At 44.6% G+C, this 24512-nt stretch overlaps 1 protein-coding gene across 1 annotated transcript; it reads right to left on the bottom strand.

Annotated features, from left to right (window-relative positions):
- LOC120651381 (probable alpha-mannosidase At5g66150) lies at positions 1 to 23279 on the bottom strand. Its single transcript, XM_039928857.1, has 28 exons — positions 23067 to 23279; positions 22898 to 22981; positions 20027 to 20115; positions 19769 to 19943; positions 19318 to 19437; positions 19113 to 19199; positions 18972 to 19043; positions 18762 to 18875; positions 18318 to 18418; positions 18139 to 18232; positions 17860 to 18027; positions 17689 to 17772; positions 17278 to 17343; positions 17154 to 17210; positions 16759 to 16972; positions 5478 to 5614; positions 4737 to 4805; positions 4584 to 4643; positions 3687 to 3758; positions 2356 to 2403; positions 1792 to 1857; positions 1559 to 1671; positions 977 to 1061; positions 760 to 870; positions 583 to 678; positions 430 to 477; positions 277 to 345; positions 1 to 189 (listed from the first exon to the last, which is right to left on the bottom strand). Exons 1-28 carry the CDS (start codon positions 23277 to 23279, stop codon positions 1 to 3), a joined length of 2901 nt encoding a protein of 966 aa, XP_039784791.1.
- Positions 23280 to 24512: the final 1233 nt, after the last annotated feature.

Below are 24512 nucleotides of genomic sequence, written 5' to 3'. Positions count from 1 at the left end.
TCAGAACTTCAGCAAGAAAGTGCGTATTTCCATGGGTCCCAACTCAACTACAAGAGCTTGACTGTCAACTGGGCCACCCTTCAATGGGGTGAGACCACTATTTGTGTCCCCAACTACCCTCCAGTTGAGCTTCTTCATGTCTGACTTCTTTTGATTTGCAGAAAGGTTAGTCTCAGTCAACTCCTTGATCTGCATTTCCACATAGAATCATAACTTAATGGTCTTAATTAGATAGATCTGAAAACAAAAATTGCAGAGCAAATAAATTTTACTTACACTTCTCTTTGCGAACACCTTTCTTAGTTCAACTTTTGCTATAACTGAATATTGAGGGTCCTCTGCTGCCTGTAGATCCAGCAAAAGGTTGATCAGCATCATGGGTCCATTGTCAAGCTGACCAAAAAACTATTGAATAAACTATTAATATACCTGAAAAAGATGGGCCAAGCGAAGTAATGTCGTACCATCATCTAGATTCTGAAAATGTTTAGATGGGTTTCATTAATGAATTCAGATTGCTAATAAGGTGTGTACCAATACTTCTTTATGAGTTAACGGTGGATGGAGAGAGCATTATAATACCTGCAAGGTTACAATTGCAACATTATTAGGAAGACTGTAATTCGCATCCATCATACTTGCTCTGGCAACATTATAGGATTTCCAATTTGTCTCATCCTGTAAGGACAAAGTTATTAGTTAACTGTCGAACAGCAGAAAAGCATTATGCAGACAGGTTCAGAGATTAAGCAATTATACCTCATGAGCAAAAGCCACAAGATAGGGCGAATATACTTGCTGGCCATATGTTCTTCGCCAGTGAGGTCCATGGCCTAGCTTGTCAACTTTAACATAGTATGTTCCCCTGGCCTGTCATTTTAATTTTTGGCGGAATTACAGGAGCTATTTTCGCATAAGTAGCTGCATGCTGTTGGAGAATACAGAGGCAACTTAAATATTGTCACTGAATGTATACCGTGAGCCCCTTGCAGCTTCCATCCAGACAAACAACTTCACCTAGTGGCTCATCCACACCTTTGCCATCATCTCGTACTGTACGCCTGAGAATGACATAGTTCATGGTTATTACAGAGGGTTCCAGTATGCGCAAGGGAGATGCAACATAGTTAAGTTGCATAAAAGACTATTAAATTCCTAGGGTTTTGTTTGTTCAATAGAAAGGATTGTAAGCTTTCCAGCTGTCCCATTGTAAACCTAAGCTGGCCTTTGTCTACAAATATACAGCATCATCATATTGAGATACAGAAAACATACTACTATTATTATAGAGTGTGGCGGGTATTTCCAGTGTGTTATAAAACTTTGTCCTAAGGGCTTGGCACCAGATCCTAAACATTTTGGTCATAACGGTTCCAAAGAAAAGAAATCCATGAGCTGACTCCACGCTTGAGACCTTGCATTGGTTTCAGGAGATAAACATCACCCCCCCCCCCCCCCACCCACCCAAGAGGACACCGCTGACAAACTATCCTATCCCTGCTTCCACAGACAGTAGCAGGAAACTAGAACTTGCTCAAGTGACTTCATCAGATAGTACCTATGTAGCATGATCTCTAGCTCACCATCGTGAATACTTGATGCTCCAACAGCACGGTCCACAAGTACAGACACCTCATATTTTTCGTCTGCTATATACGCTCCTAGATTGACCTGAAAAATTGGGGTGTAAGATATTATTTATATATCATCTCACACAGGATACATCGTTGCATGAAATTTATACACCAATACTTCTACGCAGGTGGGGGGGCACTCTGAAAATGTGAATACCGGATAGTAATTTCCTGCAACCGGTTCAGTCATTTCAAGGTTCCAATCTTCCCTGTGGTTTCTCACCTGCAAATAATGAAATTCTATATGAATATCCATGGAAAAAGGGAGTTTAGAATCATTTAAAACTGTAGTTGGTTTTCACATCAAAAAACTTTTCAGTGGAGTAATATGAGAAACACTAAATAGTGAGAAGGTCCACAATGATCTACCTAATATGTTCTGTACATTTGTCTGATTTGAAACAAGTACAGCTGATGTCCAATGCACAAGTTATATTTATGATTACCCTTTTTAGAAAATCCCTTCCATTGGAATCAGTATAAAATGTACTGTTTGTGACCATGTTTGCTGTCAGTCGAGTGATCACCTCCTTTCCTACATCATCATCGATAGGGATTGGCCCAATCTTAGGCATTCAAAGGAACAAAATTGTTAGTTCACTTTTGAGTTATAGAAATCCCCATGCATGCTAGCATCACTATAACATCATACTGATATTGTACAACCAGTAGGTAAATCTTATTCAAACATCTTTGACAACAGCTGAAAGTAGTTACTGACCGTGTATTCAACTTCAGCATGCTCCTTGTTCTTGTAGAGTCGTGTAACCTATATAAAGAAAATTATTAACAACTATTTCCCTAGTGCACTATTCAAATAGATTTTCCAAAATATATTTATAAATGCACAAATGAAGAACTGTTACCAAATGGTGATTAACTCATTCATATTTATAAGTTTGTAATAGTCGGAATTACGTAGGCTAGCTTGAAAAAAGGAATTTTCTAGTACTAATCTATAGTAACACATAACAAACAGAAATAGAGGAACGTATTTGGTAACTAGACCTAAAATGAAGAAGTGTAAATTGCAATAGAACCTGGCATCATCCAAGTGCCTAACAATAGGGTACTACAATTTAGTATTGATGAAGAAAATTCAACACTTCTATGAGATCCTCATCTGATTCCTAGAATAATAAACATGTCTTAAATTATTAGTAACTTTAAAAAACCACATTTCTCAAATGAGGCAAGAATTTAACCAATAATATATATGTTGATTAATGCCTTAAACATACAAACCTGAATTTAGCCCCTGAGTTGATTTGTGCTTTAGTCACCCTCTGTTTGTGCATTTCAAAAAATTGATAACAAGAAAATAGATCAACAAAGAAATGCTCTTACTTTAGGATACTCCCTCTGTTTTTATTTGCATGTCGTATTAGGTTTGTCCTAAGTCAAACTTAAAAAACTTTGACCAAACTTATGGAAAAATAATAATAACATTTTTAATACCAAATTTGTTTCATTGTATCCACCATGAAGTATATGTTCATAGTGCATAGGTTGGATAGTATAGTTGTTGCTGTATTTTTCTATAGACTTGGTCAAAGTTAGTTAAGCTTGACTTAGGACAAACCTAATATGACATGTAAATAAAAATGTGTGAGTACTAACAAAATAGGGACATCTAATTAATTATCCAAGACCAGAATCCATTTTGTTCTTGTGGTTGCATTGTTACACTAGGTGGTCACTTCATGGTTCATTAATCATGATCATTAAACAACTAGTTGATTCATAAACTCAAGTGACCATAGTAACGAGGTCTTTCCTTTAGTACGCTCTTCCAAAGCATTTCTTTTGATTGGTTTACTGCTCTTGCATTGGTTGTGATTTTTTGGTTGTTAGTATGTATGCTTGTGCCAATAAAATGAGAATAAATTCCAGAAAATTCTCAGAAAACCTAAACTATGGGTAATCACATTCTAAAAGTTATTCACATACTAAAATTACATATTTGGGGTGTGAAAATGATCCACTAATCATGCAATCTATATCACATTTAGCAATGATGGGTTCTAAATTGGAGTAAATTTGAGATCTGACCTGATAAATCCATGAGTTGAATTGTTGATGCACTTCATCAACCAGAGGTCCATGGATAACTTTCAGCGGCACCTAAAATGAAACTATAAGAAATCAATCCACTGAAATAGGATGATGAACATGAAGTTTTAACTAGCTAGTGCATGAACTTAAGTTACTTTTTAAACAAAATATAGATACATAGAACTGGGTTCCCTCTCTTTATTTTACAAGAGCTGTTTGATAGCAAAGACCAAGTTAGCAAGTCCAGTTGGATCTGTTTATTTCAATATAACAACAATATTGTCTTAAGTTAACCTATGCTCTATGTTGTATATGACGTATAGAATCCATGCATGCAATGAAACATGAAAGATTGGAGTACTGATAACCAAATCACCAAAAATTTAGTTTGAAAAAACTTTAATTATTACCATTCTAATTCAGTTTTATGAAGTTGATAGACCAAATTGCACCTCCCCTAACTAAAAAGGTTCAACAGGATCAAACAAAAATAATGTTGAGGAGTATACTTCTTAGAAGTCCTGTGATGAACCGAGTTCTTGTTCAGGAAACAGATCAAGATCAAACAAAAATAATGTTGACGAGTATACTTATTAGAATTCCTGTGATAAACTGAATTCTTGTTCAGGAAACAGATCAAAAGGTTGTGAGATATTATACTATGATATTCCAGACTATATCCTTCAAAGTCCTTGGTGTTAAAATGCAACCATAAGAAATACTATACTATGAACATCTCTTGTCTGTGTGGAAATTCAACAAGCACCAATAAATGATGTTATTACTAATAGAATGTTTAGTCATCTTATAAAACTTAATAAAATGTCACTGGCGAGGTATATCAATGGAATATGGATAAAGAATAAATACAGATCATTTGCTGTGAGGTATTACCGAAGATGAAACAGTGGTTGGTGTAGTACCATTAGGTCTAAATATATATGCTCCAGATGCCTAATACGAAACATTAAGTATATACATCAAAACTGTAAAATAATGTGGCCAGATTTTATTTAACTGAGAAAAGTTTCGATTCCTTAGTAAAACCTGTGAATCCACAGTATCACCGTCGTTTGATATATACCAAAGAAAGCTTTGTTGAAGTGGTAAATCCACCTGAAATAAATTATCCAAATTTTGATATATAATTAGTGCTAATCAACATGTATGGTAGGCTAGGGCTCTAAGGATTTGTGACACTGTAGACAAGTTCTTTATCTAGAAAAATAACATGAATTTTTAAATCTTAGTGATTATTCCCTGAGAGCAAAGCAGTCAAATCATTCAAAGAAGAAATACGCAGGCATATTTTCTTCATAGAAACATTAATAGCTATATACAGTTTTTCATGATCTAAGGTTCTTTTAACATAATATAAATGACATGGTACATGACCAAAATGGAAAATTATATACAGTATCATGTATCCCTGCATGTAAAGTTATGTGTTCTTATGCATAAAAAATTAGATCATGAGGTCCCCTAAAGATAGTATACAAGATTACAGTTTACAGTAAAGTCTTATGCCAACTAGTTGCAATGCCTAACCAATTCAGAGGTTAGATCCATTGTCGATAATATGTGACTTATTCATATATCAAGTATAAGCATGCATATAGTATGATAGATCAAGTATAGACACCAATAAGTTGGAAATGGGTTAGTCAATCTTATGTTAGATATCCCTATTGAAAAATGGCAGTTTTATATCGAATTGTCTCAAATGTAACGTGGAATACTGCTACATTTTTATCAACTCAAATATGACAAATTTATCTTAAGACTCACTCCAGATACAGGATTAAATATCCTCTTGAGTTGCCCTGATTCTGCTGAAAAGGACATCTTTAGAGGCCCGGGTCCAACTTCGACCATATCATTACCAGGAGAAACCATGGTCGAGACATACCCGGTATTATTGTATCCTAGAAAGATTGTAGGAAATCGATCACAATCTCATAGATTAATTTGATAATTTTTTAATTGAATAACGAAGAACATTGCTATCATTAATTATATAGTGGTTGTATGACTAAAGGATAAGAATCTGAAAATTGTCAATAGAGTAAATTGCATCACGAGTCCCCGAACTTGTCCCGTTATGTCAACCAGGTCTCTAAACATGTAAAATGCATTTTTGGATCCCAAACTATGCAAAAATGTTCATATCAGGTCCCAAACGCGCTACACGAGTTTTCGATGCCGACATGGCATGCCACCATGGTGCCATTCAGGCGAACACATGCGCGCGCACACACAATTTCTATTATTTTCACCCGATGTCCTCTCACTACTACAAAAAACATTAACCGCGACCTTTAAAAATACCCTTAGAGGGCGGGCACAATTTTCTGCATTAACTGAGGCAGTCATTTTTTATTAACTGAAGCAGTTGTAGAAAACCGCCTCACAAAATTGATTAACCGAGGCGGTCATCCTAACTTCACCCCCTCGGTTATAGTTAACCAAGACAGGCAGTGTAACTCAACTGCCTAGGTAAAACAGGCCCAGCCCACTAGCCCAAAAAACCCAATTGCGAACATATATGTATATACTCCCTCCCCAAAACCCTAGCTCTATCCTCTCAATTCCCCCAGCCCACCCCAACTCCCTGCCGCAAGTGGCGGCGGTGGCGCCGACCTCTCCTCCCCTCTCTCTCTCTCTCTCTCCCTCCTCCTTCTCCTCCCAGCGTCGACCACAAAACGGCGGTGCGCAGTGGCCCGAGTGCAAAGCGGCGGTGGCCATGAGTGGGGGATCCCACGGAGGCCCCGAGTGCGCGGATGCGGCGGCCCCAAGCGGGGGGAGCAGGGCGGTGCAGCGGCCGCCCCGAGCGCGTGGAGGCAGCGGCGGACCCCAAGCGGGGGGGGGAGGGGGCGTGGTGGCGGAGCGGCGGCCCCGAGCTCGCCACCGACTGAGGGGAGCTCGAGCTTGGGGCTCGCCGGATCTGCTATGGGGCGCGGCAGCGGGCGATAGCGGCGGGCGAGTGAGGCGAGGCCGGTGACGGCGGCGGGAGGTGGCGGCGGCCCATGGGCTCGGCGGGCCTGTGATGGGCTCGGCGGGCTTTCCCTTTTTTAATTTTTTATTCTATTTACCAAGGCGGGCATGAAAACTGCCTCTATTAATGCCATGATTAACCGTGACGTTGGCTCCAAGACGGTTGCAAAAAACCGCCTCGGTTAATGCTTTTTGTCTGCGTCTGAAAAGATTTCTGTAGTAGTGTCTTTCCTCTCCCTTCCTATCTATCTCCTCTCGCATGAGAGTGGCTGACCTTGAAGAGTGGCTACCTCTCCGGCGGCAAGGTTCCTGTAACACCCAAAATTTAAATTTGATTTGAATTCAAAATGATTTTATTCAAATGATTTGAGTTTGAAAAAAAAACAAAACATCTCACCTCCCTCTTTTCTTCTCCAGCTGGCCCGGCCCAGTTCCTTCCTCCCCTCACTTTTCTTTTTCCCTACATGGCCCAAACCCGGCCCAACAGCCAACACCAGCCCACCCCACCTCCTCTCTCCCTCTCTCACCGCCATGCAGGGCCCACCCGTCAGGCCCTTCTTCCACCTCCCGCCGGTTCCTCTCCCCACCACAACGATCGCCGCCAGCCGCCCTCCTCCGCGCCCGCTCGCCTCTCTTCCCTCTCCACCTCGCCCCGCCTTTAATGCCACCGTCAGTGCCGCCACCAACCCCTCGCCTCCTCTCCTCCCTCGGCCAGTAATGGTCACCACCATAAGGGCCATCATGGCCGGCCACCGAGCTCCGCTCCCTCCCTTTCCCGTCCTTCCCTCTCCCTCCCTCGGCCTATAAAAGGTACCCCGAGCACCGCCTGCCTCCCTTTCACCCTCTCCTCGCTCTCACCCTCGCTCTCATGCTCAGCAGCACCGCCGTCACCAAGTTCCTAGCGCCGACGCCGTCGATCTCCCTCCTCGCCGCCTCCCGGACGACACCGACTGCCGCCGAAGCTCCGTGTGGTGGTGGGCATTGCCGACGACTCCCTTCCCCTCTCTCTCCCACACCTGCGCCACGACAATGGCTCACCGGAGCGCAGCCACACCACTGTGTCATCGTACGCCACCTCCACCGCACCGGACCACCTCGCCGCCCCCTCCATCGTGCTCGGTGTCATCTCCTCCCGCTCCCCGGTGTTTCCCCATCCTGAACCGGCCACCGGAGCGCCATTCTGGCGAAGTCCGGTGACCCCGCCGCCGTGCGCCGCCGCACGCCATCGCCGGCTCTGCCAACGCCGACCCCAAGCCGCCTGCAGAGCCGCCAGCCATTCCCTTGTCAAGAGCTGAGCCGTCGCCCGCGCCGAGCCGAGCCGCGTCTGTTCGCGAGCCGCCGAGCCGCTCAGAGCCGTTGGATCAAGATCCAACGGATCCAATCCATTCTAACCCGAGTCAAAACCTCAGCTAACCGGTCAACCTTGGCAATCTTGCAAAGAGCCCCAATGTTTTATAGAAATCAACCCGCAGTCCTGCCCAGTTCAAAAGTATTTGCGAAAAAAGTCCTTTTTCTTTTGTTTAGGCCCCTGTCTTTTCTAGTTTTTGTGCCCGCCATCCCTGGACCCCTCTTTTGCACTTTGGACCCTTGGTTTACAGGTTTAATTAGGTTTTAGCCCCTAGTTTCTTCATAGCTAGCCCCTGGAATTTCATATCTCTCGCAAACAAGTCCCTGAAATCTTCTTCTAGCCATATCTTCCTCGTTCTAACTCCGTTTTTAGCGATTCTTGCGCTCACGCGATCCTTGCAATGCGTACAACATCTTTGACACCATATCTTTCTCTATTTTTACTGTTTGTTATGTTGTTTCTTATTTGTTGTTTGTTTTTGTTTGTGTGAACGTGTAGACAACGCGTCGTTCGAGGGAAATCAAGAATAAGTATACGATGAAGAGAATCAGCAGTTTGGCAAGGAAGGCAAGTGGACTTCTCCCCCTGCATATTCTTCTTTGTCCCAAAAATAGCATGACAATACATTTTATTTTATTGTTGTTTTGCATAAATTTGATGGGACACCTATTAAGGATTTACCTAGCCTTTCACTGATGAAACCTTGAACACCGGGTTTAATAAATCTTTTTGGGTATAAATGCTTAGATGCGTTATCTTGGGATGGTAAAATAATGAATTTTGAGAAATGTTAAACATGCTTTATGTGTTATCTTGGATAATTACAAGATCATCTGACTTTAATTGGAACATAGAGAACCACCCAGGAAAACAGTACAACCACAAGGACCACATGGCTCTGGTCTTGGCTGATTAATTAGAGACTCTAGTTTGAAGCGGTCTTACCGAAAGGGCAAGAGGGGCGACGGTAGATGGGGTATAACCCGGTCCTCTTGGGTAGTGGGCTTTGCTAAGACACTATGCCCATTAGGGCATAAGCTATACTACTGCTCCGGAAACCTTAGCGGACTACTTCTTACTAGAGAATCTTTGTAAAGGCTTCGTAGCGTCCCTATGCAATCACACCTCGGAAGTGTGGTATTGTGTCTGATCACCACATGCGTGGTTGGGTTCAAAGTTCTTCGGAACTTTTACGCGACTTGTGGTGAAAGTGTACAACCTCTACAGAGTGTAAAACTGATATATCAGCCGTGCTCACGGTCATGAGCGGCCTGGACCCTCACATGATAATTGAACTTGAAGAATAATTTAATCCGTGGTTTCTATGGTTTTGTTATGATATATCCTTTATGCTTAAGTGGGTTGGCATAAACTTATACCTAGTAATTAGGTGCCTGCTAATAAAAGTTGACCAACTAAAATGCTAACTGCTATAAACCTCAGCCTTTCCTTGAAAGCCTTGCATTCTTCCCCCGCTTGCTGAGTACCAACCATAAGTGTACTCACCCTTGCCTACTTGCTGCTCAGAAGAGAACACAGAAGTGGAAAACTATGACAACTTCAAGGAGTTTTAGGCGTGCGCTCACCAGTCGACTGCCTGTGGAAGAAGACGCTACTGTAGTACTCGTTTAGGTTATCGATGGAACGCTTATAATTTATTGGAGTGTAATAAAGTTATTTACTCTCTCTTATCTATGTTTTGGACACTATTTTTTATATATTCACTTATGACGTCTATCATATGTGTGTAAATTTGATCCTGGCGCACATATGAGATGCATTCGGTTTTGTTCTTGAAACCGGGTGTGACAGTTCCAGTGAGGGGACCGGCCTAGCGAGGTACAGAAGCACGGCGCACCCAGGGCATGGGCTAGCGTAGGAAGATGCTGGCCGAGTACGACAAACGGAGAGCATGCGGCGGCCATGGCCGTGGTAGCACCACGAGCAGTGCTGCAATGCCGGTGGCATGGGGAAGATGTTGGGGAAGGGCCGATGAGGAGAAGAGCATTGCTGGGACGCTCATCGTGCTCTTGATTCGAGGGAGAGAGGGCGGAGAATGTGGTCTATGGTGGGGGGTGGGAGCTCGAGCGGCTCCAATGGTGACAATTTGTGGTGCACTGGTTCCCGGTCGGGCGGCATGAGTGGTAAAAGGGGCCAGGCGGTGGAGGAGGAAGTGGAGAAGGTGCTTGGTGGAGGAATCGGGTGGAGAAGGACGGTGACAGGAGGATTTATGTGGGTGACGGCCCACTGTATAGCCAGTGTGGGGGACTGGGGGCACGTGGAAGGCACTGTTCCTCTCCTTGGCTTGCTTGCAAGGTGAAGATCAATACTAAACAGAAATTTTATATATAACTGTATAAGGGCAGCTGCAACATGCTTATCAAGGAGATGCAAAGAAGAGAGAGAAAAAGGTAGTTGAGGTGCAAAATATTGGACCGGAGGTGCTAGACTAGCCTATCTAGTATCTATGGCAATTTTGAGCCCCTAGGGTATAAATTATTTTATTCCTCTCAGCTGAAGCAATTAATGCTAACTGTTTTTTTGGAAAGAATTAATGCTAACTGTTGGGAGAGAAGTAGACGGGATGGGAAAAGATAGAGAAGAAGAGATACTTCTATTCAGCGTGGAACCCACCTTAGTATAGACTATAGGTGGATAACCTTGGAGAAATATGGACCATAGCTTTAACATTGATGTGTCCTTCACTAGCAATTTCTAGTAGTATCTACACTAAAACTGCTCTAATGATGTAATCATTGCACCTTAGAAGGGAAGAAATAATAATAATAAAAGACAACTAGAGCTGGTTGTCCCATTCATTTCTGTGTATTTATTTTGGAATAAATTTTAAACTCTAAAAGCGCTTTTTTTTTGGGATCGAACGAGTATAACTGATATAGTGGGGCAAGTTTAGCTACCTATAGTGCATTTTACTCTAGCCAAAATAATACAGTCCTCTTGCATATTTAGTATCGATGTTAAAAGGTCAGTGAAAGCGAATATGGCACGGGAAAACTATGGATTGATTAATCAGGGGTACAAGAGGTGTACAATACATAGGCAAGGAGCGTCTAGGGTTTATAGAAGACACCCTAATCAACGGAGATCCTTGCCTATTCTAAACCAATCACAAGTAAACCCTAAGGCAGCCCTAGCCGCTTGGGCTGGGCGCCATATGGCCCAAAGGCCAGCCCACTAATCACCTTGCTAACACGCCCCTGCAGTCTGATTGTCAGCCACTCTGCATGTTCAGACTGGACCTGAACTCCGTGAATACCGAAGAAGGAAGTCCTTTGTTGAAGATATCAGCATATTGTGACGAGGTCGGCACATGAAGGACACGAAGATCACCAATGGAAACCCTCTCCCGGACGAAGTGGAGGTCAATCTCAATATGTTTGGTGCCCTGATGCTGGACTGGATTGGAGGACATGTAGATGACGCTGATGTTATCACAATACACCAGTGTGGCTTGGCGGAGGGGAGCGTGCAACTCCTGCAGGAGTTGACGCAGCCAGGAAACCTCGGCGACACCATTAGCCACTACGCGATACTCAGCTTCTGCACTAGATCTAGAGACGGTGTTTTGACGCTTGGAGGACCAGGACATGAGATTGTCCCCGAGGAACACAGCATAGCCCGATGTGGACTTACGCATATCCGGACATACAGCCCAATCAGTATTAGTGTATACCACAAGATCAGTCGAAGTAGACGGGCGCAGCAGAAGACCAAGGTGTAGAGTCCCTTTAACATACTGGAGAATCCACTTCAGTGCCGCCAGGTGAGGTTCACGCGGATCAAGCATATGAAGGCAGATCTGCTGAACAACGTAAGCAATGTCTAGCCGGGTGAAAGTGTGGTACTATAAGGTACCAGCAAGGCTGCGAAAATCAATAGCATCCGCCACGGGTGCACCATCAGTAGCTGCAACCTTGGGATTAGTGTCAACCGGAGTGGAACACGGCTTGCACTATGTCATACCAGCACGATCCAGAATATCCAGCATAATCCATCACCACAACGTTGAACTTGCATCCCAAGAAAATGATGTAGTTCACCAAGATCTTTCATGGCGAATTCCTGCTGGAGAGCCAAAATAATCCTCTGAAGAAGACCTGAAGAGGACACCGTGAGAACGATGTCATCCACATAGAGCAGCAAATAAGCAATATCTGAACCCTACCGACAGACAAAGAGCGAAGTGTTCATTTTGGCTTCAACGAATCCCCGTGATAGCAGGAAGGAGGCGAACCGACTGTACCAAGCACGAGGAGCCTGCTTCAATCCATACAGGGACTTGTTGAGGCGGCAAACAAAGTCCGGGTGAGCAGGGTGCTCAAAACTAGACGGTTGTGCATAGTAAACTGTCTCCGACAAGGTGCCATGTAAGAAAGCATTCTTCACATCCAGCTGATGAATGGGCCAGCGATGAGAGAGTGCCAAAGAGAGGACTGTCCGAACTATAGCAGGCTTCACGACCGGACTGAAAGTCTCTGCACAATACACACCAGGACGCTGAGTGAACCCTCTGAGGACCCAGCGAGCCTTGTACCGCTAGAGGGTTCCGTCGGCGTTGAACTTGTGCTTGAAGATCCACTTCCCAGTGATGATGTTGGCCCGCGGAGGGCGAGGCACAAGATCCCAGGTGTGGTTCTGGAGCAAAGCATCATGTTCTTCCACCATAGCTGCTCGCCAGTTGGGATCGGCCAGAGCGCTACGGTAGGTCTTCGGAACAACAGAGAGCGGTGTGGTGTGGTAGAGTGCAGGCATCCGAAGGCCACTCTTGGCTCGCCTGGACTTGGCATGCTGATTGGAGACTAGGGGAACCGGCACAGCACCTTGAGGAAGCGGCTGGTCGGCTGGGGCAGCCGGAACCACAGCCCCGCTACTCGGTGCTGGAGTGGGAGGCGGCGGCGGGAGCGGCCATCGGGTGTACACCTACGTGATGATGCAGGTGGCCGGTGCTGGCGGCGTGGGCGAGGATGCCAGGGGTGGAAACCCTGGCGGCGGTCCACTCGTCACTGCTATGGACGTCCAAGCCGCGCGAAGCGCTGGCGGGACGTACAAGTGACGTGGGGGAGTCGACGAAGGAGCTGGGGTCATCGTGCCCGCGCGTGGCGTGGGGGTGGGCGATGCAGTGGCCGCGCATGGTGCAGGGGCGGGTGTCACGGCCCCTGGGCTGCGTAGCGCAGGCGGGTGTTGTCGGATGGCACCTGTGGCGTACCAGGCACAGTCGGAGATGGACTGGCGGGTACACTAGGGGTGTCAGAGGAAGCCGCCACAGCCTGAGGGGGGCGGCAGGAGCAACGCCGGTGGGAAGACCTACAGGCAAAACTTTGTGCAGTGGTCCAATCAGAGCCGGCACAATATCAGTAGCATCAAGAAACTCAAGCTCCATGGTAGACCTGGGACCATCGCGCTCAGCAAAAGGAAAGGCAGTTTCATCGAAGATGACATGCCTAGAAATAATGACTCTGTTGGAAGAGAGGTCAAGGCAGTGGTATCCTTTATGGTGAGTGGAGTAGCCCGGGAAGACGCACAGGGTGGAGCAAGGGGCGAGTTTGTGGGAGGCTGTGGTAGACAGGTTGGGATACACTTGCAACCGAAGACTCGAAGGTGACCATACGCCGGGGGAGTCCCAAGGAGGGCATGGTGCGGCGTGGAGAAGCCGAGGGTCTTGGTTGGAAGATGTTAATCAGGACCGTCGCCGTGGAAAGGGCATCGACCCAATAGGAGGGAGGCATGGAGGCCTGAAACAGCAGGGAGCGAACAACATTATTAATAGAGCGAATAATGTGTTCAGCTTTACCATTCTGGGGCGAGGTGTAAGGACAAGACATGCGAAGATGAATGCCCTTAGTGAGGAAGAACGTCCGAGCACTGGAGTTATCAAACTCTTTCCCGTTGTCGCACTGGATCGCCTTGACTGAGGTGCCGAATTGAATTGTCACATAGGCGAGGAAGTTTGCGAGCGTGCTGTAAGTATCAGACTTGAGACGCAAAGGAAAAGTCCACAGGTAGTGAGTGCAATCATCAAGTATGACCAAATAATATTTATAGCCTGAGATGCTGACTACTGGAGATGTCCATAGATCACAATGAATAAGATCAAACTTGCTAGATGCATGAGAAACTGATGCATGAAAAGGTAAACGAACATGTCGTCCTAACTAACAAGCATGACATAAGTCTGAATAATCCTCTATCTGACAACAGATACTAGAAGCAAGCTTCGACAAGGCTTCATGACCGGGATGGCCGAGACGCCGGTGCCAAAGTGGAGAGGCGGCCTTGGCGACAAGGGAGTGTGCTTGAGGGAGGCGTAGTGGATACAGTGGCCCGGAGCTATTGCACCTGACTATCTCATCCTGAGTTTGTAGATCCTTCACAGAACAGCCAACAGGATCAAATTCCACAGAACAATTGTTATCGGTAGTAAATTGGCGAACAGAAATAAGATTCTTAATAATATGTGGAGACACAAGAACATTATTAAGACGCAGGGCGGGAGACAGTGCAGCCGAGCCAGTGCAAGTGACCGGGAGCAAAGCGCCATTACTGACAACGATGGATGAAGGAGTAGGATACCGCTGGGAACAGGCATATGAAAGATTACGGGGAGAGGAAGTCATGTGGGAGGTGGCACCTGAGTCGAAGTACCATTCGCCGTTGGAGGGCTGATTCAGCAATGCCATGCTGAACGCGGAGGCCAGGGATTGCTGGTCCCAGGAGGGCAGGCCGGCCATGGGGTGATACAGCCCTGGTGCTATCCAAGGGCTGTCCCCATTAGTAGCAGGTTGTTGTTGTTGCTGCTGCTGCTGCGCGACGAAGGCCTACTGGGGAGGACGAGGCTGCTGCAGGGGCGGCGCCGGAGGGCGGAAACCAGGCCACATCTGGATGGACCCCGCCCAAGGGTTGTAGAAGCTTGGCCACGGGGCCCCTGGGGGGCAGTAGTCTGGGTGCCAGGGGCAGGCTGGGCGCCGCCAGCATGCCGCTGCTGCTGGGAGCTGGCGGTGGAGCGCTGGCCACCCCCGCCACCACCAGAACCGCCACCACCGCCGTGGCCATTGCCGCCACACTTGCTGTGGCGGCTGTTGTTGCTTCTGCCGCCAGTGTTGGTGCCCCCGGAGCCGGAACCAGTGTTGGCGCCCCTGGAGTCGGAGCCGGTCTGCGGAGAAGGTGCAGAAGTCCTGGTAGAGGCGGCGAGGGCGGCGGCTGGAGAGGAATCACGATTTGCCAGGGTGATCTCCTCCAGGATGAGATCGTCGCGGGCCTCCAGGAAGGAGGGGAAGGGTCGACCTCGCCGAAGAAGGGCCCCGACATGGGCGAAGTTGTTGTTGAGGCCGCAGATCACGTTGAGGACGAGAGTGCGGTCGGTGATGACTTCGCCGAGGGCCCCAAGATCGCCAGCCATCTTCTTGAGTCGACGACTTAGAGATGGAGAGGTCGCCCGGGACGAAGTTGTGGAACTTCGTCTCGAGTTGGATGGCGCGGGCCTCCTTGTTGCCGAGGAACTGGGACTCGACGGTGAGCCAGGCATCTCTGGCGGAGGAGCCCTGGGAGGCGATGACTTCGGCGAGGTCGTCGGCGAGAGTGCTGAGAATCCAGGACTTCACCACGCAGTCCATCCGAACCCAGTCTGGGGAGAGGACAGGTGTGTCGAGGTAGATGTGATCCTAGAGGAAAAAACTTGCCGAGGGTCAACAGAAATTGATCACGCCAGCGACTGAACTGACCAGAGTCGATGTCGAGGATGATCGGGATGAGGCTGCGTATGTTGTGGACAACAATCGCCTGGGCGTGCAGATTCAGGAGGGCAGCGGCTTCCTGAAGGAGCATGGCGGTGTGCGGATCTGTTGGTGCAGCGTGAGGACCCGAGGAGCCGGAGGATCCTGACGGGGCAAGGGCGGCGGCAGCAGCCGCCCGTTCCTGGGCAGCAAGGGCCCGGGCGGCGTCGAGGGCCTTCGCCGCGGCTGCGGCGTCGGCGTCGGCCTTGGCTGCGCTAGCCATGGCGGCATCATAGGCGTCCTGCCGCTCCTTGGCGAGGCGTTGCGCCTCAGCCAAGGTGGCTTCTTCGTCGACGACGGCGGCACCACTGGTGGCCGAAGGGGAGGTAGGCGGGGTGCCTACCATGGCACAGCGTGGCAGGAAGCCGGCGCGCAGGGAGGGGGGGTGCGCGGCAGGAGGGCCGGCGCACGGAGGGTGGACGCGACCGGCGGGAAGCCGGCGCGTGGGCGCAGCGCAGCGAGGAGCCGGCGCGCTAGGGCAGTGGAGGGTGAAACCGAGGGGAAACCCGGACTCTTGATACCATGAAAGCGAATATGGCACGGGAAAACTGTGGATTGATTAATCAGGGGTACAGAGGTGTACAATATATAGGCAAGGGAGATCCTTGCCTATTCTAAACCAATCACAGGTAAACCCTAAGGCAGCCCTAGCCGCATGGGCTGGGCGCCATGGCCCAAAGGCCAGCCCACTAATCACCTTGCTAATAGTCAGAAATAAGCTAATTATTGAACCATGTGATATATATATGTTCCATTATTTTATAAATAAAAAAGGTAAGGGTACGACATCGGTCCTATGCAATTTGGCACCCTCCACGATAAATATTTTTTTTACCTCATATGTTTGTTCCCCTAGCATGAAACGGCCAATGGACTAGAAATACTATCATATCAGAGTTCAATCGAAATGTTTAGGATAAAGATGGTTCACAAGTACCTGGGGATCTTGAGATGTAATAAGAATTCCACCCCATTGGTGGCACAAGGGCTTGAAATACTAGCCAATACTTTGGTGGTCTGTCTGTTGTAATTCCAAGATAAGCCTTCAAATAAAATTTCCTTAAGTTGCTTGTCACGTTATCAACCTCAACTAGTTGTGACTCAACAATAGTTCCATCAGAGCTTTTTACAACAAGGGTTTCATCATTCACCTAAAAATATTTAAAATAAAAAACATGTAACAGTAGAAATGGAAAAGTGGTACGCGAGTTCCTGTCTAAGTACATATTTAGGGTATAGTAGTGGCCGTTTACCCGTGATCCCTGATGTCTTTTAAGTATAGTATCAGAAATTACTGAAACTAAGTACTGAATGACGTTTTCAGGCACTTACCGGGACCCTTATGAAGCCACTACGTTCCCATCCAAGAGGGTTGTAGGCAACTACAACCTGCAGATCTTGTATCAGTATCTGAAGTGTTAATTTATATGAATGTAATTAAAGAGATTATACTTACTAAACTCTTTACTGCTGAAATTTTTTCCTCAGTTGAAGGGCAGTAGCTTATATTGAGAAGAGGGCACTAAAAGTTATCAATAAGAGGCAATTTGGTCAGGTAATCTGTTCAAGAACCATATGAGGACCATTTAAAATTCTATATATAGTTAATATAGTATCGAATAACAATATTTCTACATCCAAATATTGCCCGAACAATAAGAGCTGGTCCTCCCCTTTTCCTTGTTTTGATAAGAAGAATTTAATCAATCGCCAGCCGTAGGGGAAAATGTGGACCAATGCAAGTGAAATAATATATGAGTAGTACCATCACAAAAACTGTTTCAAACAACTTACAGCACAAAATTAAGAAAAAAATATTTTTTCAAAAAAATTACACCACAAAATTAAGTAGTACAAAGTTTCTCACCTGACTAAATTTTACTACTGAGGACCGACATGTTCCATTGGAACTTGTTAGACAGGTCAGAGCAATGTTCACACCTTTCTCGACCTATAAAGTATGAGCGTAGCTAATACATCATAATGTCTATTGCGAAAATGAAGAATATTATATCAAAAGCATTGGTGCAAGGTAAACCTTAGATGCTCCGAGAGCAAGGCGTCTCGAGTAATCATCCGTTGTGTGTTGCTTTGCTGTACCTGAGACAGCATCATGATGCTGGGAAATTCCTATCGCGTCTTCCAAGCTGCTAGTGAACAATCCTAAGGAACTTCTACCCACTAAAAATTCTATTTGACGTGCTGCCTGTAGAAAATGACATCTTTCCAAAAAAAAATTCTAGAACTTCTTTATATATAATTTATACAGAACTGGACCATGATTCATGTGTGTAGTTGTAGAGAGCAAATATCATACCAGGTAATATCCACTGTGCACTCGAACATATCGTTTGAAAGTTGGACGGCTTGTATAGTACCCAGTCCAGTATGTATTTTTTGCATCAGCATAGCTGCAATTTGCAGTAGAACAAGCACACCGTGCTTATTTTTTAGCATAAAAATGTTCATGATATTCTACAAAATTTAAGAACTCACGGGAAATAATCGTCATATTTTACTGGCCAAGATTTATTTGATGCATATTTTGCATCTGTGTAGATGGATGGAGTAGAATATAATGCGTGCACTCGGCCATCCTGCAGCATTCACGACATTATCTCCAAGTTTTAAGATACTGTCATCATATCGATTAAAAAATAGCATTATCACTGAACTGGTTACATATGACTAGAGTGTTTAGGAAGATGTTAAGAATCATAACATGTATATATGCTGATTATATTGTTAAATGAATGAGAAATGCCTGTGATTATCAGAAGTTCAGAACCAACCCACATACCCGCGGGAACCCTCATTTCAGATAAGCTACCAGTCCCTTACAAAACAGCACTTATTATATACCATGGAAATATATATCTAGTATTGTTTGCAGAAATGTAAATGAGTAATGATTGTAAGTGCAAAATCAGTAATCCATACCTTGTTCACATGATAGATAAGTTTGTCCATATTCCGAAACCAAGATTCTGCATACTGATGACTAAAATCTTCCCCCATGGTCCACATTATGTGGTTTGTGCGAGTAACATTTGCCTGATTATAAGAAGTTAGATTCAAGTGTAATGGAATTGTAATTTAAAATTGCTCCAATGAACACTACGACCTGTGGCAACAATATTTGAAGTTTACCTGTGTTATGGCTGCGGCAACAAAATCATTAACTCGTTCTTCGACATTATAATCAGACAGCATCAAGTCATCCTACAAATTTGAAATTAAGATATCTACATGTAATGTTCCAAGAGCAAGGAACTTGTTGTGTACATGTACCTGGACAGGCATGATACTTTCATCCAAAATTTCGAAGCCAAAGCCATTTGGAGGACTATAATTGATAGGAAACACATTTGCAAATATCTGATATTAAATCATAGAATCAAATTCCATTCACAAAGTTACAATTTAAACCTTCATTCTAACAAGTAGGATATACGAAGCTATATGTCGGAAAAGAATATATAATATATATATGAACCTGTGAAGATGAGCTGAAAGTTCTTGAGCCACGCCATATAACCTCTAAGGCCTTATCTGCTTTACGCTTTTCCCTATCTTGGTAATCAATTCTTGCAAAATGCACAGAATCAAAGCCAAGCTTTACATGCAATAAAGTAAAGAAATGTTAAATGTATATGCTTCCCTAAAAAAATGCTAATTGATCAAGAAAAAGATATGTTGTTAAAGTTAATCTGAACAGCCAGTATATTAAGGCTTGTCATTTGCATCCACCATACAAACACAAAAATCAGTCAAGTAACTTGACTGGCACAACTACATGTACCTGCAATAATGCCGGCAGACTGAAAATGACAACTAAGTGCTTAATGATAGTTGCGGTTCAGTAAATCTAGGACATTATAATGGTACTGCTTTATTGATTTTGGTAACACTGACATCATCGGAAATAAGATGTTCATATATATTACCTCTGCTCCCAGCAAGTAAGCTTGAACCGCAGAATGTCCAAAAGGATCAATTTGCCAGCCGGCCCTTGGAGTCTTATTGAATTGTTTCTTGATCATGCGGTGACCAAGTGTGGTTTGATCAATCATGTCAATATAGTGGACTGCAGCTTCATCATGCATGCACCATCCACCATTTCTGAGTCATGATATGTAGAAAAACCTTTTAAAAGAAAAAATCTGAAGTTAAAATCAATGAACAAGGGAATTCACATCCCATACACGAACTCTAGCTGGCCTGAATCAACCAGCTTGCGAACTATCACTTGGATGTTTGGGCTTTTCTCTGCCCACCATCTTTGGAAGAAAGCCTGAAAAAAAGTAAAGGAAACATTATATGAATATAACAATTATTGCCTAAAAAAACACATCTAAGAGATAAACTTTGGGCGTTTTCTTTTCCACACCTGAAAGTTGGAGTACATACTTTAACATTTTTCAGATCTGTTTGGAACCTAAAATTTCAGTTGCAAATTCTCTATAAATTGTGTTTTTCTAAGCACACCCATGTACACATAGTAGTACCATAATTACACTTAGCTTCCGTAATCCGAAGGTAATATGGCATGATAAAGATCTATAAGTTTGTTCCATCCTTGCTCAGCTAGCAAGATGGTACTACATTGTGCACGCAACACTCTTAACTCTTGCTACAACTGGACCATGCCACATATACACGCCTCAAAGGACTTGACATTCTTGTCGGTCCAAATTCATGACCGTACATCCAGTGCCAGCGTCATATGACATTCCTTGTGTGCCACCCAGGCTCACACTCATCATGCTTCACATTCCCGCACACACATTGGTCGTATGTGCAATGTGAGAGTTTGGCTCTGATACCAGTTGTAACACCTGGTACTCATAAACCACAACATCAAGTCATTTCGAGGGGAACACTCACATACACATAACAGCCTACTTACACTTCTGCCTTAGTTTTATGTAAGAGGTTAACCTGAAAATGTTACAATTGGAGGTCAAAGACTTATAAGTTAGTTTCATCCTTACTTAACTAGCAAGATAGTACTAAATATATAGCCACGACTGGATCACATCTAAACTGGACCACAATAAGTTTACTCCACAATCCACAACAATATAGATGATACATTTATCCACTAGTCACCGGTGTTCATTACACGAGAGGAATGATATTTATACCAGTGATCATGCACTCATTATAGATGGCTAAGACTTTTAGTCTTAGTTACTCAGTACCGGTTGCGGAGCGGGTACTAAATGCAGTTTTGACCTGATGCTAATCATATGTTTTTTAGTACTGTTCTAAAAACTGTTCTAAATAATTTACAATAAATTTATTACATCCCAAAAATTCCATGTGAACTAACTATTTGACCACAGTTCACAGATATGTACTCTCTTTGTCCTAAAAACAAGTCATTCTAGGAATTCTAGAACAAATTAACGAGAAGGTAAAATGTACTCATATTTGGCACTAATTGATTCTTGCATACATATGCACTTTTAAATAGGGTAAAATAATTTGTGTTTAGGACAAATTTTGAATCCTATACTGACTTGTTTTTCTGGAATGGAGCGGTACACTATTAAAATAATGTTATCTTTTAGCAAAGCTTTAGGATACACTACTGTAAGGAAAGCGACACTAAAAATGGACGGATCAAGTCTTAAAGACATCGTCTTGCGTCACGGAGTACTTCACTTATTCATGTAATTGTAAAAGCCACTTGATACACTACATTTTGCAGATGTCCGTTGTATTGCCATTAATATCTAGGTGGTTCACATATCTGCGTATTTTTTCTACACAAATTTAGTTACTTTTTCTTATCGTACGTTACTACATAAAGTGTTTATAGGGGCAGTTGAAAACATATTTTTAGGAGCGGGTACAGCACCCCTACTTTCCGCTGTTAAAAATAGGTGTTTGCTGGGGCGAGTACGTTATCCACCTCTGAAAATGCATCTGTAGGGACGGGTCATCCTCCAACCCGCCCCTAGAAATGGATTTTCAAGGGCGGGTGAGGGCATAACCGGTCTCTAGAAATAGATTTTTAAGGCCAGGTCATGCCACGACCCGCCCTAGTAATTGATTAAAAACAATAAAAAAATAGCCGCTGTCCAAGCAGCATACCCAGCGCCCACCTGCCACCACGTGCCGCTGCCGGCACATCGTCCAGCCCCCGCAGCTCGCGGACACCGACGAGCCTCCTTTGTGGCTTCCGCACCTCTGCTCGACTCCGCCGCGCCTCTGCTTGCCCCGCCCCGTAGTTTGTGGTTTCCACACTCACAATCACTATATACACTAAAATACGCGTTTGATAGTTTTTTTAGTTCCATAGATCACAATAGATTATGGTAAAAATATAACTTTTTATGTGTTTTGCTATTTTATTGAATTAAATAAATTTCTGAAATAAATTTTAAAATCATTTGTAGCGGCGGGTGGTGGGTGACCCGCTGGCTCAGCTCGGCACGGCAACCCGAATACTCAAGACTATCCTCCTATTCCCCCCCTACAAATGTATTTTTAGGGGCGGACGACATCACCGCCCCTTACAAATAATTTTCAAATTTATTTTAAAATTTGTTTAATTCAAAAAATAGGAAAACAAATAAGAAAAAGTGAAATTTTTAGCACAATTCTATTACCATTATATATGCTAAAATATGATTTTAATATTTTTTTCTAGTTCTACACATTACAATAGGCTTACGCTAAAATTTTCAAATTTTTTGACATATCTTGCTTTTTTTTGAATTAAATGAATTTTCAGAATAAATTTGAAAATTATTTTTAGAGGCGGGTGAGGGGGTGATCCGTCCTTACAAATGTAATTTTAGATGCGAGCCCGTTACTACAGTAACCGAGCACCATTTGTAGGAACGGATAAAATTTTGATCAGTCTCTTATAAAAATTGATGTATTCCTACGAATCGTTTTTTAAGTAGTGGTAGCTATAATATAATCAACAAAATTGTAAATCGTTGCCTGTGAGCACTGCGCATTCAGTCTAGAGTCTAGACAATGCGTGGGAGCAGCATGGGGATTGGATCGATAGCGAGAGGCTTAAGGGAGAAGAAGGTGAGCACATGGCCGGGCAGTACCTGCTCGACGACGACGAACTTGCGGGCGGGGTCCTTGGCGAGCGCGTCCACCACGGAGTCGAGCGTGTTCATCACGCACGCCCTCTGCGGCCATCGTCTTCTCCCGAAGGTGAGCGGATCGGAGAACGGGCGGAGCGGAACAGCGATGCGCGGAAGTGGCTTATATTACCTGGATGCTGTTGTTGGATCCCAGGTAGTACTGGTCGACGGTCTTGAGCCAGCCGACGTCGTCGTGCGAGTGCGGCACCAGGTGCACCTGCAGCTTGCCGCCCGCCGCCGTCGTCGCCGCTCCCGCGCTCGAGATCGCCCTCGCTGCCGATGCCCCCCTTGCCGTCGCGGCCGCCGCGATCACCGCCAGCAGCAGCGGAAGTGCCGTCGCCATGGCCGATGCCCTGTGGCGAATGCCCGGACGCGTCCGGACTCGATGATCGTAATGCAGAGTGGATCGGTCAGTCTTCTCGATCTGACAACGCGGATCACCGCACCGGGCTGCGGGCGTTGGCGATTGTTTTCCGCTGGCCGTACGTGGCGCTCACCGTGGCTCCGTCAAAACTAGCTAGCTATATATATATGCATAGTTGACCAGCGTATTGGAAATGGAGCTATTCAATTATTGGAGCAAAGTCTACTTTTTAGGTAAATATACCAACGGCCATGCGAAGGGGCTACACGGTCACTTCTTGGCTTGCCACAGTATGTGGACATGTGTTGTGTGGACTGTATTTTGACTTACACTAAACATTTGTATGCAGTACTGAGCTACCTATGGGCTACATATCCCCCCAATGCAAGGATCCGACGTCCTCGTCGTTCCCACTCCTAGACCATGCATATGTTCAGTGCCGAACCATACGACACGACACGCAGTGTGTCTAATTTGAACCCACACACGCCATATGTCATATGCCTGCACATTATTCTCATGCATCCCACTCAAAGGACCTGACATCTGCATCGATCTAACTCCACAGCCATACCTGACACCATATGTATGCCTTGTCGTATGTCCCATCCTTATCAAAAACCATCATGCATGCTTTGGATAGCTTTGGGTGTCTTCTTTATGGACGCGATTTTTTAATCGAAGTATATATATAGTTGTAGGTCAGTTTATGTTCTAGAGACGTGTGAGTGTGTTGTGCATGTCTAGGGTTAGCGTGTACGGAAATAAAAATACTACAGCCGTACTTAGATGGCGAAACTTATCTATATTGTCTAAGTTGAAACAATTGAAATTCTTTGTCACCTAGATTAGACCTACCGTACCTTCACAGAGGTTGTCCCACTTGTTAAGCCAAAATGTTTGACGAAAAGGGGTGGATGTCTATTTTTTGACAGAAGAAAAATGTTTGTACCGAAATGTTGATGCTTTTTACACCAGTACTTTCATATACCTACCTCTTGTACCCGCTTTTTTTTTATACACTTTACTTTCGTATGCATATGCATTCACTCATAATTCAGTTTATTATTTGTTTCGAAAGGATAATAATTGACATCATAGTTTTATGATGAAAAAAAGATGTGTATTATTTTTGAAAAAAATAATAATATATGGAACCAAATTAAATACTACTGTCATCTCCACTAGTAAAATTAAAAAGAAAAAAAGAGA

This window comes from Panicum virgatum, chromosome 9K, assembly GCF_016808335.1.
Source record: "Panicum virgatum strain AP13 chromosome 9K, P.virgatum_v5, whole genome shotgun sequence".
Taxonomy (NCBI): domain Eukaryota; kingdom Viridiplantae; phylum Streptophyta; class Magnoliopsida; order Poales; family Poaceae; genus Panicum; species Panicum virgatum.
The sequence above is the reverse complement of the archived record's forward strand: the minus strand, read 5'-3'. Positions and strand labels throughout refer to the sequence as shown.

Coding starts and splice junctions, on each gene's coding strand:
- LOC120651381 (XM_039928857.1), bottom strand. CDS start 23,279: ATGGCGACGGCACTTCCGCTGCTGCTGGCGGTGATCGCGGCGGCCGCG. Junction 18,028..18,138: donor TGCACAGTGGATATTACCTG/GTATGATATTTG, acceptor CATTTTCTACAG/GCAGCACGTCAAATAGAATT. Junction 1,062..1,558: donor CTAGAGATCATGCTACATAG/GTACTATCTGAT, acceptor TGTCATTCTCAG/GCGTACAGTACGAGATGATG.